Source organism: Penicillium soppii, assembly GCF_028829465.1.
Source record: "Penicillium soppii strain IBT 18220 chromosome Unknown utg000004l, whole genome shotgun sequence".
NCBI classification, from domain to species: domain Eukaryota; kingdom Fungi; phylum Ascomycota; class Eurotiomycetes; order Eurotiales; family Aspergillaceae; genus Penicillium; species Penicillium soppii.
In genome coordinates, this window is record NW_026643234.1 from 2,717,237 (window position 1) to 2,731,383 (window position 14,147).

The 14,147-nt window shown below is 47.7% G+C and overlaps 7 protein-coding genes across 7 annotated transcripts; 3 read left to right on the top strand and 4 right to left on the bottom strand.

The window, feature by feature from the left end:
* Nucleotides 1-433: 433 nt before the first annotated feature.
* N7529_004423 (iron-sulfur cluster assembly protein CIA2) lies at nucleotides 434-1,081 on the top strand (the record flags this gene model as incomplete). Its single annotated transcript, XM_057239950.1, has 2 exons — nucleotides 434-638; nucleotides 708-1,081. The coding sequence occupies 2 exons, from the start codon at nucleotides 434-436 to the stop codon at nucleotides 1,079-1,081; spliced, it is 579 nt and encodes a 192-aa protein (XP_057099245.1).
* A 273-nt stretch (nucleotides 1,082-1,354) lies between these two features.
* N7529_004424 (U5 snRNP component Snu114, putative) lies at nucleotides 1,355-4,528 on the bottom strand (the record flags this gene model as incomplete). The annotated part of the gene is made up of 4 exons (XM_057239951.1): nucleotides 1,355-1,917; nucleotides 2,005-4,233; nucleotides 4,298-4,440; nucleotides 4,509-4,528. The coding sequence occupies 4 exons, from the start codon at nucleotides 4,526-4,528 to the stop codon at nucleotides 1,355-1,357; spliced, it is 2,955 nt and encodes a 984-aa protein (XP_057099246.1).
* A 314-nt stretch (nucleotides 4,529-4,842) lies between these two features.
* Nucleotides 4,843-6,297, top strand: erg10B (acetyl-CoA C-acetyltransferase; the record flags this gene model as incomplete). Its single annotated transcript, XM_057239952.1, has 5 exons — nucleotides 4,843-4,907; nucleotides 4,976-5,025; nucleotides 5,082-5,157; nucleotides 5,218-5,710; nucleotides 5,782-6,297. The coding sequence occupies 5 exons, from the start codon at nucleotides 4,843-4,845 to the stop codon at nucleotides 6,295-6,297; spliced, it is 1,200 nt and encodes a 399-aa protein (XP_057099247.1).
* Nucleotides 6,298-7,108: 811 nt separating this feature from the next.
* On the bottom strand, nucleotides 7,109-8,598 carry N7529_004426 (putative ZIP family zinc transporter; the record flags this gene model as incomplete). Its single annotated transcript, XM_057239953.1, has 3 exons — nucleotides 7,109-8,298; nucleotides 8,328-8,499; nucleotides 8,530-8,598. 3 exons carry the CDS (start codon nucleotides 8,596-8,598, stop codon nucleotides 7,109-7,111), a joined length of 1,431 nt encoding a protein of 476 aa, XP_057099248.1.
* Nucleotides 8,599-9,027: 429 nt separating this feature from the next.
* On the bottom strand, nucleotides 9,028-10,670 carry N7529_004427 (Atg14 domain-containing protein; the record flags this gene model as incomplete). Its single annotated transcript, XM_057239954.1, has 2 exons — nucleotides 9,028-9,995; nucleotides 10,049-10,670. 2 exons carry the CDS (start codon nucleotides 10,668-10,670, stop codon nucleotides 9,028-9,030), a joined length of 1,590 nt encoding a protein of 529 aa, XP_057099249.1.
* A 433-nt stretch (nucleotides 10,671-11,103) lies between these two features.
* Nucleotides 11,104-11,761, top strand: N7529_004428 (uncharacterized protein; the record flags this gene model as incomplete). The annotated part of the gene is made up of 4 exons (XM_057239955.1): nucleotides 11,104-11,409; nucleotides 11,465-11,523; nucleotides 11,574-11,638; nucleotides 11,697-11,761. 4 exons carry the CDS (start codon nucleotides 11,104-11,106, stop codon nucleotides 11,759-11,761), a joined length of 495 nt encoding a protein of 164 aa, XP_057099250.1.
* A 309-nt stretch (nucleotides 11,762-12,070) lies between these two features.
* Nucleotides 12,071-13,945, bottom strand: N7529_004429 (uncharacterized protein; the record flags this gene model as incomplete). The annotated part of the gene is made up of 3 exons (XM_057239956.1): nucleotides 12,071-12,255; nucleotides 12,320-13,327; nucleotides 13,396-13,945. The coding sequence occupies 3 exons, from the start codon at nucleotides 13,943-13,945 to the stop codon at nucleotides 12,071-12,073; spliced, it is 1,743 nt and encodes a 580-aa protein (XP_057099251.1).
* Nucleotides 13,946-14,147: the final 202 nt, after the last annotated feature.

Sequence of the window (14,147 nt, forward strand, 5' to 3'; positions counted from 1 at the left end):
CACTTCGGGTAAAAAGGAAAATATGTTGATATTAAGCCCGTCGATCACTCCCGTACCGCTGGGAACCCATGTATTTCCCCATTATCGGTATTACCGTCAATTAAAGTATTTAGGTATTAGCTAGGTAGGTCGAGTTAGCTGGTAATCATGATCTACCTACAGTAATTGGATATAAAATTATATAAAATTGATATATTCTAATGTTTATATATTTAGGATGTTCCCTTTCTTGACATAGAAATCATATACACCATATATTCAATGATATACTGACTCCCTAGGCCGGAGGTAAGACAATAATACAATTAAGTGGGGGTCTTCTTCGAAACTCACGTGAGATAAATCCTTATCGGCACTTTTTTGCCTCAACATCTGCCTCGAGTCATCAATATTATTTAAAAAGACAACATACGTGGTAGCGCCTACTGTCATCATGGCGGAAATGCAAAATTCAAATCCTACCATCCTCAATGCTGCTGATCTGCCCACGCGTCTACGACCTACCACTACTCGCAAGTCAGGGGACTACGGTCTCTTCACATCGGCCCTGCCCCTCCCAGCAGACTTCGAGAGTGCGTCATCTGACTCCGACGATGACAACCTCCTAGAGGAACCAATCGATGAACAAGAAGTTTATGGTAAGACAAGTTGGATGTGCCAGCTCAAACCAAGATCCATGTTGAACATTTAACTCAACTTGAAATTAGATCTCATCTCCTCCATCTCCGATCCCGAACACCCCATCTCACTGGGTGAACTAGCCGTGGTCTCCCTCCCAGATATCTCAATCAAGCCAACTCTCCCGGAGGTTCTTGATTCGCCTCTCCAAACGGTCACCGTGCTCATCACCCCCACAATCACACATTGCAGCCTGGCCACCGTCATTGGGTTGGGGGTTCGCGTTCGTCTAGAACAGTCCCTGCCTTCCCGATTTCGAATGGATGTCCGTATTAAGGAAGGTACCCACAGCACTGGAGATGAAGTCAACAAGCAGTTGGCCGATAAGGAGCGAGTTGCGGCTGCCTTGGAGAATGGTGCCCTCATGGGCGTGATTGCGAAAATGATGGAGACCTGCCAATAAGATTTACCGATATGCTCTGTACCATTACTGGATTGGGATGGTGAGAGAGAACCTTCAACAAATGGAGGGCTCTCTCGTGTAACGACATCTTACGACGAATGAACCACCCTGGATTTTTTTTTTCTTTTTACCAAAATGACTTGCATTGGAATAATGATTAGAAGTACATGGAAATAAACATTGCTCTATGTGACATTGTTGAAAAAAGACTCCCCCGTGACCAATCCCATTTTGTTTTAAATTTCTGTTCTCGATAAAGTTGTTCTTAAGAGATCATGAGTCCAAAACGCCACTTTCTTTCAGTCCCTTCCAGAGCTCAGGTTCCAAAAACTTGCTCACAGTAACATCCTCAGCCAGACCCTTACGTCTCCTTGTTTTCAAAACAAAGTCCCGGGCAGTAGCCATAGCAGGGGCCATCTCTAAGGGCTTCAATTTGACATCCCGGTCAAGCGGATCACCAGGGACCACACTCCACTTGTCAAAAGCAAGATTGACCGAGGCTTGACCTTGCGTGTGAATGCGCAGATCGGTCTCAAAGCCAAAGGAGTCAATGACTGGGATCAAGCCGCGAACGGAATAAAGAGGCGTGCCGGCAATGGGGCCATCTGACAGGACGTGACCTCGTCGGCGGGACAAGACTGTGTACACCGAAGCCACGGCGTCTGCAGGTCCAGTCATAGTGCAAGAGTAGATTGGTTCCATAAGACGCGGGGATGCCATGAGGAAGGATGAATACACGGCGCGACGAGCTGTGGGGATGATCTGGCCACCACCGCGGTAGATAGCCTGTTCGGCCAGGGACACATCTGTGAGCCTGAACTTTGTGTTCCGAATGGCTGAATTTCAATTAGTGTCACATTCTTCATTTGCACCGAGAGTGGAAGATCATTGGCGCATTAAAAAAGGGGGGATTGAAAACTTACGTTCTTCACAAAGAGGGCCTTCCCGTGTACCCCAGCTGAAACCCTGAGTGATGGAGTCCCGCACAGTGCCGAGAAGCTTCTTGTCTACCTGAGAAGGCAATGTGTCATCTTGGAGAATATTCGGGCCCATTTCATCGGGCCCAAAGGCCCAGATGCTTCGGGCTGCAAGCTTGTCCCAATCATAGTTCTCCTCGAAGTGTCGAGCGACCTTCCGAATAGGGTCTTTGATACTAACTTTGCCACTTTCAATGTCTTCTGCGATCCCCTCATCCAAGGGCTCCGCGATCATGGTGATCTTGTTCTTCTTGTTCGGGGTGATTGAATAACACATGATGGCCGAGGTTTCTACCACAGTCTCACAGAAGCGTGTGACGGGATCAGAGACCTTGATCTCCATCTCTGAATACAGTTTTCGCAAGTCGTGTAGTACACAGTCCATGTAAAGCTCGCCAGTTCCCAGAACCACGTGCTCTCCAGACTCTTCCACCTTGGTTGAGATGAGAGGGTAGCTCTTGTTGATTTTCCGCAGTCCATCCAACATCTTGGGAAGCTCTGACGGGTTGACGGGCTCAACGGCGACCTTGAAGACTGATTCGGTCATGTGTCGAATTGGACGGAAGATATACGCCTCCTCGTCATCCTCGAGCTTAAGCGGCACCAGCGTTGCTGTCTTGACGATGGAGTTGTCGACGCCACCCAGGAGTACCCAGTTACCGGCAGGAACACCGTTGGTCGAGATATTGTAGCGAGTTTCCGCAATCCACGTGTCAGAGATGGTTGCAGTGGTCTGATCTTCTTCATCCTCTGGCGTGTAGCCCTCACCGAGGACGCGGACTTGCTGACCAGGTCGGGCGGTTCCACTCAGAATTCTACCGAAGGAGTGGAAGCTTCCAGCATCGATACTACTGAAGAGTTTGGTCACATGAATGACGAGGGGTCCATCTGAATTACAAGCAGCCATTGAAGCCCCAACCTTGGTATCCAAAGGTCCAGTGTAGTATCGCTCCAAGGCCCTCTGGGCACCTTCCACCGGGGAAGGGACGTGCTGAACAACCATATCCACAAAGCCAGATGGGGGACCAAAGAATTGTTGACAGACAAGACCGAGCAATTCCTTCGCATCAGTCTTAAGTTGAGACGGCTTCAGGTGAACACCGACACTAGCCAGAGTCTGTTTCAAATCCTCTGGACTTTCACTCAGTGTATGCGAGTAGAGCTTGTAGATTGGCTCCAGGATAAACTTGACAAATGATCGCTTCGAGTTCTCCTCTACACCCTTGCGAGTAAACTTGCGGCTCTTAGGGTTATAGAAGATATCGCCCCAAAGTCGTGCCGCAAATTCTGTAGAGTCCAAGCTCGGGTAGGTGTCTGCGTACATGCGGGCGAATGACTGCAATGTGAAGCACCAATTCATGGAGCTTGATGCAAAGGCAACATTACCCTTCTCGGGGCTCAGTCGTCGTCGCTCGCCCTGTCCTGGAAGGATGCTCTCAATCAGCGTATTGACCTCTTCAATGACATGCTTCAACTTGAAGTAGGCATCATTGGGGGGAAGTTTAAGTTCAAGGATGAGTCGATCCATCTTGTTCACAACCAAAGTCAGGGGAAGACCTTCTAAGACTGCATGCTTGATGATTTGTTCAGTGTTCGCTTGCACACCCTCAACCACATCCACAACCAGTACCACACCATCTGCTAGGCGGATAGAAGCAGCCACCTCATCAACAAAGTTCACATGCCCGGGGGTATCGAGGAGGTTGAGCAAGTGGGATTTTCCTTTAGTCCCTTGGAGAACGAGACTCATTGGAGCTGATTTGACAGAGAGACCACGTTCTCTCTCAAGGAAATGGACATCGGTATAACGAAGCTGTTCTTCCCTCTTCCGGCCGATGCGCTTGTCTAATCGCTCTGTGAGGTCGTGCGTTTGTTGAACGAGCATATCCATGAAAGCTGTCTTTCCATGGTGCAGGTGACCGACAATTGCGACATTTCTGATTTGTGATGGGAAGTTCAAAAGATCGGACATGAACTCTCGAGAAAAGTGCACTGGCGGCAGCTCTGTCTCTGCGATCGCAAACTTCTTCTGTTGCACTGGGGCAATAATTGGCTCTGATAGTGGTTGAGCATCTTCCTCCTGGACCATAGTTTCAACATCCTCGCCATAGACTTGTTGTGCGCTAGGGTAGTATTGCTTGTCTTCGTGCAAAATGACCGCATTTGAAGGACCATCTGTGAAGAGACACGGAGATTTAGTAAAATTGTGTAGACCTTGGAACCAGACGCGCAAGCATACCATCGACCTCCATCAATTGCTGATCATTCACCTCCTCTTCCTCCTCTTCATCATCAAAAGCTTCATCGAACTTGAAGGCTTGAGGTTGGACATCTTCATGGTGCTCTTCATCCGATTCCGCATCGCCGATGTAATTACCAAACCTAGAGAGGGATTAGTATGGTCGCATGAATTATTTTTTTTTTAATAGGGATATAGGGATATAACATACTCATCATATAGGTCATCCATAGTGAATTGAAACAGTGTATGTTTTACCAAAAAAAGTAAAGTAACAATGCACTGAATTGCCAAATTGGAGCTGGACGTGATGCCGGAGAAGTTGATGTTCTCAACTTTCATCGGCTGGTCCGAGCTTTTTTTCGGAGTACTGTAGTACTCGCACCTACACCGTACAGCTCCTCACTACCCAGATATTTTTTTATAAAGAAACTTGTTGTTGTCCTTAATCTGATCTGATCTTCCTCTTCTTCATATCTCTCTTATATATATACCCCCCCACCTTTTTTTTTCAAATTTACTTTCTTCCACAATATTCTCTAACAATGTCTTCTCTTCCTCCTGTTTACATCGTCTCTACTGCCCGTACCCCCGTGGGCGGTTTCCTTGGGTATGCTTTAGATCTCCTTTGTTATTCCATCAACAAACTGAATTGATCTAACATTATTATTATTATAGCTCCCTCTCCAGCCTGACTGCTCCCCAGCTTGGTGCTCACGCCATTAAGGGTATGATCTAGTATATACCCCGCCTCATAATTTGACATACTAACAGTAATATACAGCGGCCGTTGAGCGTGCTGAGGGCATCAATGCCTCCGACGTTGAGGAAGTCATCTTTGGTAACGTTCTATCCGCTGGGTAAGTGGTTTTTTTATACCTTGCACAGCAATTGAAGCTAATTTGGTACCTTTATTCCAGTGTCGGACAGAACCCCGCCAGACAATGCGCTATCGGTGCTGGCCTTGCCGAATCCACCATTTGCACCACCGTTAACAAGGTGTGCGCCTCTGGCCTGAAGGCTATCATTATTGGTGCTCAGACTATCATGACCGGAAATGCCGACATTATCGTTGCCGGTGGCACTGAGTCCATGTCCAACACCCCTCACTACCTGCAGACTTCCCGTAGCGGTACCAAGTTCGGCAGCCAGACTCTGGTTGATGGCATTCAGAAGGATGGTCTGACAGATGCCTACGGCAAGCAGGACCTGATGGGTGTTGCCGCTGAGGAGTGCGCTGAAGACCACGGCTTCAACCGCGCCCAGCAGGACGATTACGCCATCCGCAGTTACGAGAAGGCCCAGGCTGCCCAGAAGGCCGGTCTCTTTGACTATGAGATTGCCCCCATTGAGATCCCCGGATTCCGTGGCAAGCCCGGTGTCACCATTTCCCAGGATGACGAGCCCAAGAATGTGAGTTTTCTCTCCCCCCCCCCTCCTTTTTAATAAGATGATTGATTGCTTACCTTTATTTTCATTTTTAGCTTAACCCCGAGAAGCTTCGTGCCATGAAGCCCGCCTTCATTCCCGGTACTGGAACTGTTACCGCTCCTAACTCTTCCCCTCTGAATGACGGTTCCGCCGCCGTCGTCCTGGTTTCCGAGGCCAAGGTCAAGGAGCTTGGCCTCAAGCCTATTGCCAAGATTCTGGGCTGGGGTGATGCGGAGCAGAAGCCCAGCAAGTTCACCACTGCTCCTGCTCTGGCTATCCCCAAGGCTCTCAAGCACGCCGGTGTCACCCAGGATGCCATCGATGCCTTCGAGATCAACGAGGCCTTCAGTGTTGTGGCTCTTGCCAACCTGAAGCTCCTCGGTCTCTCCGAGGAGAAAGTCAACATCCACGGTGGTGCTGTTGCCATTGGCCACCCTCTCGGTGCCAGTGGTGCCCGTATTGTGTCCACCTTGCTTGGTGTTCTGAGCGCCAAAAAGGGCAAGCTTGGCTGCGTCGGCATCTGCAACGGTGGTGGCGGTGCTAGCGCCCTGGTTCTCGAGACCCTCTAAAGAGTAAACTCTGTTAACAAACGGAGATGTGAAACGACCTTCGATCTTGCATGTGAAATACCAACCCCCTATTTAACCGGGAACATCTCGGAGATGCTGGCAATTGGGCATGCAAGGCATAGCCCATCCCAGCGACGAAAACCCGCAGCATTAGTATCCTTTTGTCTGTATCTAGACCATTTAATCAGATACCCTTGTGTCTTCGTATCATGTTTTCCATATTAGGCTCTCAACTAATTCTAAATAAGGACAGTAGTCCAAATTGGGGCTGAAGTTTCATATATCAAACGCTCGAGTACTGTGTTCGTTTATTACCCTCTCATGTGTGTTCTTCTATTTACCTTTCGATATGCGACCTCAAAGTTTTTTTTCATCCACTGAGATTAATGTTGTAATTGGACCTGATGTCAAGATCATTACAGGTGAACACGAGACGGGAAATGAAGCGCGACAGACGCATAGAGGAACTGGGATCGACAAGGCAGATCATCAGGCGGTGATTGCTGGATCGAGGCGAATGTAATAATCTTAGCTGAGTGATTACAGGTCATGGATGTTGTATCGGTACTGGCTCCGTGGTAGAAGAGAGAGAGAGAGAGAGAGAGAGAGAGAGAGAGAGATATATATCTACGGGTCCTATATATTGCAATAGGTAGTCCGGCCTGAGTGATTAAATCGATTCATTTAACTGGTCATGTTTATTGTTCATCCGGAATATGTTCAATTTTCTATGATACATTTGAAAACAGAATCGCTTGCTTCGTTAATCTAAAAATAATAATGAAGAAACCATAGAGTGAACTATGTTTTTCTAAGCAAACGCACCAACGAATGCCATAAGGAGAGCACCACATGCGACCGACACACAGGCCTCGACACGTCGTCTGCCCTTGAGGGTCTCATAGCTGGACTCACTCAAAAAGTCCTCTGCCAGGAGTTCCACCAAGCCCGCGAAGAGTAAAAGACCGCTACTGATGGCATTGGTAACTCCAACCATCAATAAACCCGTTGTACTTGCAGGATCGTAAAGATTGTGCAATACCAAGCCGATAGCTTGGCCAAGGGGAGTAGTTGTCCCGTAGGCAAGGCACATTAACCACGGCTTCATGGAATCCGGAGAGAAGAGATCCGGAATGAGCGACGCAATTCGAGACCCTAGGGCAAAGCCCTCAAAGGTTTGATGGAAACTAATAGCAATTAAGAGAACGACGAACGATGTGCCAGTCGCAACACTGAGCGCCATACCGATGAAGATGCTATGGAATAAGATGCCTGCCTCCAAAAGAAGACATTGCAGAAGCTGGCGTTGCGGATTTTGAATTGGTAATTCTGAGCCAGTCCGCGGGTGACTTGCGCTCGCACGTGGCGGATGACGACGATGAGACTGCTGTGAAGAACGGATTGTCTGTCCATTGATGGCTTGCTGATCGTCATCCATGTAGTCATCCAACCCATCCAGGTCGGCAAGCTCATCGTCCTTGTCTGCTGATGGATCTATCAAAGAAGACCGGTGGGAGTCACGAGACGATCGTGAAGCTCTTGTCGCCCGTGACTTGGACCTGTGCCCCACGTTATCCAAATTGATACTGCCTGAGACCTGCCTGGCTTCAAGTCTCGCGTATTCCGGATCTTGATCTCCCAGATCACTCATTGAGTCACGTCTGTCGCCAATAAGATTATCATACTCGCTTCCATGCACGTGCTTTGCGCCTTTCATCGCAAAGAACATTTCCACGATAACTACGGCGAACACGGATATCATTGCAACGAACCCAGCCATAGCACGGTATGATTGACTCCAGAAACGCGGAAGGCAGGGATCAGTCAGAGACATGAATGCCGTAGGGAGTAGATGTACAAATGCCGTCGCAATTAGAACACCTGTTCCGAAATGTCTGGATATAAAGAGGAAGCGACGGGGGATCGGAAGACGAGGGAACCGATGCGCCAGAACTGGGAATGAACATGCTGTCACAGACTCATGATTAGCTTGGGCCAGCTCTAAAGAATGCAGAAAAATCAGTACATACCGAGTGTACTTAGTACAAGGATGAGGAACAGTGCCATGACATGCAATGGGGTGTTATAAGCACCCCGTGATTTGGAACCGCATGCTGGAGTATCATCTGAGGAAATATCTCGTCGGAGAAGCTCTGCTTTCAAGACAGCATCGGGGATGTCTGAAATTGCCGAGAGGGCTCTCTTGAAGTCTACTTCCAGTGTTAATCACACCGGGATCACCACTGGTTTGCCAATACTACCAACCTGAGGATAAGTCATCGACAGTCCAGGATCGAGCATTCTGCATTTTGTCTCTAATCTGTTGGAACAGTAGTCACATCACCAATTGCATGCAGAGGGGATGTTCGTAGGCCGATAAGGTAGAGAGCGACGTAATTGAGTATTCAAATAGAATATATACCACAAAGAAAAAAGATTTAATTTGCTAGAGCAGCACAGAAGCTGATAGCATATTAAATGAGCATTATCTTCGAAACACAAAGGCCAGAGTAGCAGAAGTCCGTTGGCGTCGAAAGTGAAGCTCTCCCCTTGCTTACATAACTGATATCGATGCACGTGGGCTTTGGGACGATCTACAGCGGTTTCTTGGTATTTTTGGTGATCCACAAAGTATTGTTCTTGATATTCGAAACCAGGCAGAGAGTGGGTGTGTGTGTATGTGTGCGCGCGTAAGAGAGAGTATAAAGTTGAACGCTTGATATGAAATTTCTATCTGCTGCCCACCTTAGTCCAACCTTTGGTACCTTTAGTGCCTTGTGGTCGTGGAGAACTTGAACCCTCATTATCTGGATCCAATTTAAACCTGGACCTTGATCTTGAACTTGTAGATTTGTTGTATGCTGTATCTGCCTTCGATCCAGATTGGATATTTGAGGCAGCGGACTTGGGGCTGTGCGTTACAGGCGATCGATTGGATTCCGCAACCGCATCACCCCATTCTTTCTCTTCGAGCAGTTCCCATTCCGCACTTGCCATTTCCCCGAGAAGATTGGACTTCAATTTGTCTGCTATCTTAGTTGGCGTTGGAAGTTTCCACATCCGCATGAAGTCCACTCCCTCATATGCACCTAAGAAAGAATGTGCTGTGCCGTGAGAATAATGACCTAGCATGGCAAATGATGTTGTCCGCTGGATGGTCGTCCTGGGCGAGTCTTTGCCAGCTTTCATCTGTGTTTGCGTGTCTCGGCCAGCAAAGGCTCGCATCAACGTTGAAGGATGGGCGGGCGGCGCAACCAATAATTGCCACAGGTTCTTGCCGATATCGCAAACTTCTTCCCAGGAGTCAGAAGATATATTGATTCCTTGAGTGCGACATAGCCATGCAACATTCCATGCCAGGAGGGTCGCGCCTTCAAGGAAGAGGGCGTATGTTGTCGGGTCTTCCTTGGCCAACTTAGGTAAAGACTTCCCGATGAATAGGGGACGCGGACGCGGTGTGTGACTGCGTGGATCCACCGTCCTTGATGCCGCTGGGCTAGATGAGGACTGGTAATCAAACCTGTCATGGGCGTCACGGAAGCGATATGACACCGAAGGAGTGTAGATTGTGGGAACTGGGTAATTCTTATGTGGCAAGGTGATTTCGGCAGGTAGTCTCAAGGAGAGATAGTGTGAAATGATGATAAGAAGGTGAGCAATGTTCGAGAGAGACGTAGATATTTGCTCTTGAGGGATGCCTGTTACATGTTAATAAATGATGCATGAGCCTTTTCGTAAAAGTCAACGGTACCATTCATCTCTCTTAAATCTACGACGAAGCCACCACCAAGCACATAGATCTCCCGATCTTGGCCTTTCTTGGTAGCCTTCCGCAAGCCATAGAGATTGGCGACTTCCCGACAGAGATAAATCCTTGACTCGGCCGTCTTATTGTGTAGATTATGCCACACGTGCTCCACCCGTTTGCTGGTATTCTGGACACTCGCCAGAGTTCCAGCATCCCGCTCTTCCAGTTGATACTTGGCAGATTCCGCATCGGAGCGTCTGCGTGCTAGGACTTCTTTCCGTTGGGTGATCTCGGATTTTTTAGCTTCAACCTCCGATTTCAAAGCTTCAAGCCTATACGATAGTGATTCCCTCCTCGTCAAACATTCGGCATGTTGGCTGCTTATCGTCTGGAGAGCCCAGCGGGGTGAACCCTTGTCCACATTAAGTGAATTTTGCTGTGTTGAGGCCTGATCTCGGGTACCACCACATGCAAGAGCAGTTTCAATTTCCTTCCCCAAAGCTTCTTTCTCCAATAGCACCCGGGTGCCGTCGATGCGCAGTCGATACAGCTGGTTGCGAGCACATGTCAGGCAGTGGAAGGGAAGGTGGGAGTGAGGAGCACGTGAGCATATAGAACAGTTCATCGCAGACAGTTCTGTTATAATTTCGACTGTTCTTTGAGGTAAGGTGCATGTCCATGTTGCGTTCTGTCGTTGATAAAGCGCTACCTGAGTCGCCGCCGCGGACCATATAGAGAAGTCAGGGGGTTGCCACAGAGATACAGATCCCACATGACTCAAAGAATGGGTTAATATAAACGAGAGAGAGACCTCAAGATGGAGGTATCCGAGTTGGCATTCTACCCTTTTATTTGAGGCAAAATATCAAGGAGAAGAAGAGGGAGAAGTCCGATGATGTGCACTTGTCGACGTCACCTGACAGTTTGACCGCTCGCTTATCGCGATCTTATCTTTTGGATAGCATCAAAACAAATCCATAGACCTCTGTCTTGTTTGAATTTCTTCTTATGCTTTTTTAATGTTAATTGCTTTGACCTTCAATACCAGATAACTCAAAATGCAATCAACTCCCAACAGGACTAGCAAAATTCCTCGCCCTGGGACATTGTCACCCCGAATTAGCCAAGAAAGCAAAAGTCCTCAAGGCAGTGGAAGCTCACAAGAGCCGAAAAGTCCTCAACCACTCGAAGGCTCTGCTTCTACTTCTGCAACTTCTCGTGATGAGTACCCAATTGTATCACATTTGACACAAGGGCTCGAGGAATGCGACTGGGAACATCTCCAAGACAAATATGCCGATGCAATGGAGGAACATGGCCGTGCGGAAGAGAAATTGCGTGTTGAAACAGCCCAGCTCCTTGAGGTAAAATTCTACATATATACTTGAGTCAAGTCCCTGCGCCTGACTATCTTCACAGGTATTTATGGTCTGGTCTCAAACTACTGTTTCACAGGATGAAACCAGAGCTTTGAAGAGGTGAGAACTTGTTTAGTTGCAATCCGGTTATATCCCTAATATCCCCTCAGGTTCAAAACTCAGATGCAGCATGTCCAGAATTCCGAAGTCAACGTGGAAATGAAAAAGAAACATTGTGAGTCTTCTTTTCTCATTTCCCTTTGAAAACAAGGCGTCGCTCATTGTGCCAAAAGACGCGGATGTGGTGAAGGCTTTCCAGAATGCTCTGGCTTTGCTCAACGACCAACTCAAGATCTAGGACTACGAAGAGCAAAATTATCACGAACCTTATGAAATCATGTTAGAATATATATCTTTTTTTTTTGTTGCGAGTTGGGTTTTATTGGAGCTGGAGGAATTGAACCAGGATGCGAAAGATCATGATTATTCTGATTAATCTGCATATGACAAAAACATAAGATAGATCAAATTCAATGAAACAGATCACAATTGATTGAAGGCTGAGTCAAAATCACAGAGACTAGCTATTGCATTGAATAATTGAATTAATATTTCATTTCGTTCGTGACTCTTATCGTCGAAGTCACATCATTTAAGGCCTTCAGGATTAGCCTTGAGAGCGCCCGCTCCGAGATGCTCGGCCTGTGATATCTTGCCAACTGGCGTTGAAGCGTCTGCCAGTATTGGCCAACAGCCCTTCTTCCTCGGCTTCCTCGGCATCCTCGTCGAGCTGCGCTTCGTCCAACTTGGGTGAACGAAGTAGCGAGGTGACAAAAACAATCAAATACAATCCTATAGGCCCCGCTGTTAGTTCGATTCTACCATGTCATTTTTTCTCCTGTAGGGCTAGCCTTACCCAGGAAGAAGAATTGGGCCCAGAAAAATACGACTCCAAAGAATGGATAGTTCAGAGTGACCCGGTTCAAGAATGTGCTCACGACACTGGGCGTGCAGACTTGTTGTGCGGCGGGATTTCTGGCTGTTTCGGAGCATGGCTTGATAAGTTCCTTACTGTTGGAGCAATCTGGCTGCCCAATGAAGGTCTCTGGATCGCGATCACAGAAAGTCTGCGGGCCGAAAGTGGCATACTGAGGGGCAACTACCATCGAAATGGAATAGTTCAGCGCTAAGATGATTAGCATCAACATGGCAGTGGCCAAGAGTAAGGCTTGAGGAGACGTGTGGCCATTTCGGATTTGGAAAATCCTGATCCATAAGAAACGAATTCCAACAACTGCGATTCCGACAACAGAGCTGCAGAAAAATAACAAGACAAGAATTGTGAATATGGCATAATCAATGGGGAAGACCTTGGCAGATTGAACAAGTGCCCAGTTGATGGGATTGAAAATGTTGACATGGGCAAGGATGTATCCACAGCGATGCTTGCAGATTGAGTTCTTCGCCTTGTCGATTGACGTCAAGAGCATGGATACCCAAGTGACGAAGGCAATTAAAAGCAGCAAAATGCCTCCTAAAAGTTTGAAGGGACGGAAAACCGCCTCAATCTTGTACCACGCCTTCATCACCCAGCTGCGGCCTTCGCCTTGGGACTCTTCGGCGAGACGCTGGCGTCGAATCAGGGTCCTTTCTTCCCGTACTAGAGTATCAAGCTCTCTGCGGTCTTTCGAAGACAGAAGCTCGGGGTCTCCTGCACATCGACCCTCGAGCTGGCGTTGCCGTTCTTGGTTGGTCTCAAGTTGCTGTGTAGTGCTTGCTCGCAAAGTTGCACTTGAAATCGATGGCGCAGTCTTGATCAAACTGATCGGCAGAAAGGCCAAGCCCACTGAGGTATACAAAACGTAGAGAAAGAGGCCGATCGTCATTAACAAGCCCAGGCCAAAGGTAAGCGCACGCTCGCCATCTTTGAAAAAGAAAAGAGATAGTTGTATTAGCTTGGCGATCCTGTTCAATAGATCACTTTGTACTCACGATTTTCGGTCAGCAGCCGCTTGAAATAGTCCAAGTCCATGTCATTCTTGTCCTGAGACAATGGTACGAAAAAGCCCACTAAGAACAAGATGACCACGACCGCAACAAAGCTTAGCGTGTATTTGAGAGCACCCCAGATCCGTTGGCCAACAGTCTGCTCGCCTGACTCAGTCGCGACTTCGTCATACTCTTCATATAAGAAGTACGTAAAGGGAATGACCAGAAGACATAGAAGAGCATCCAAAGAATAAAGGAGATAATAAATGATAGTCAATGAATAGGTGATCCTATCAACTACATCTTGGGTTGCCCAATTCTTTCGCTGGCCCAGCTTTGACGAGCTTGTTGACGACACTAACGCGACATCAACGGGCAGTAAGAGCACTGTTGCTAGAAGACTGGTAATTGAGACGATGCAAGTCAGTGTTACCGCAGGCGAGCGATCGCGTGGAGTTTGATAGACATAGATAAACACTGATGCCACTGCCAGTAAAATGGCTATTACCACCGCGTACACAATCCAGATGAGGGAAGTTTGTAGGAGCGCCATGTTGAATATTGCGCACTTCACTCTCTGCACATGAATGTTTTCGTTTGCATCAATACTCCGAGAGAGAGATGATGAGATTTTAGAATCAAGAAAAATGATCTTTCACGTAGAAGCTACCCCATCGCTTGTGTCGTCATTGTCCATTCCACGCTAAGCCGTTTTAGGAAAGATGAAGGTGAAGACGGTGAAGATTGTCTGGCAG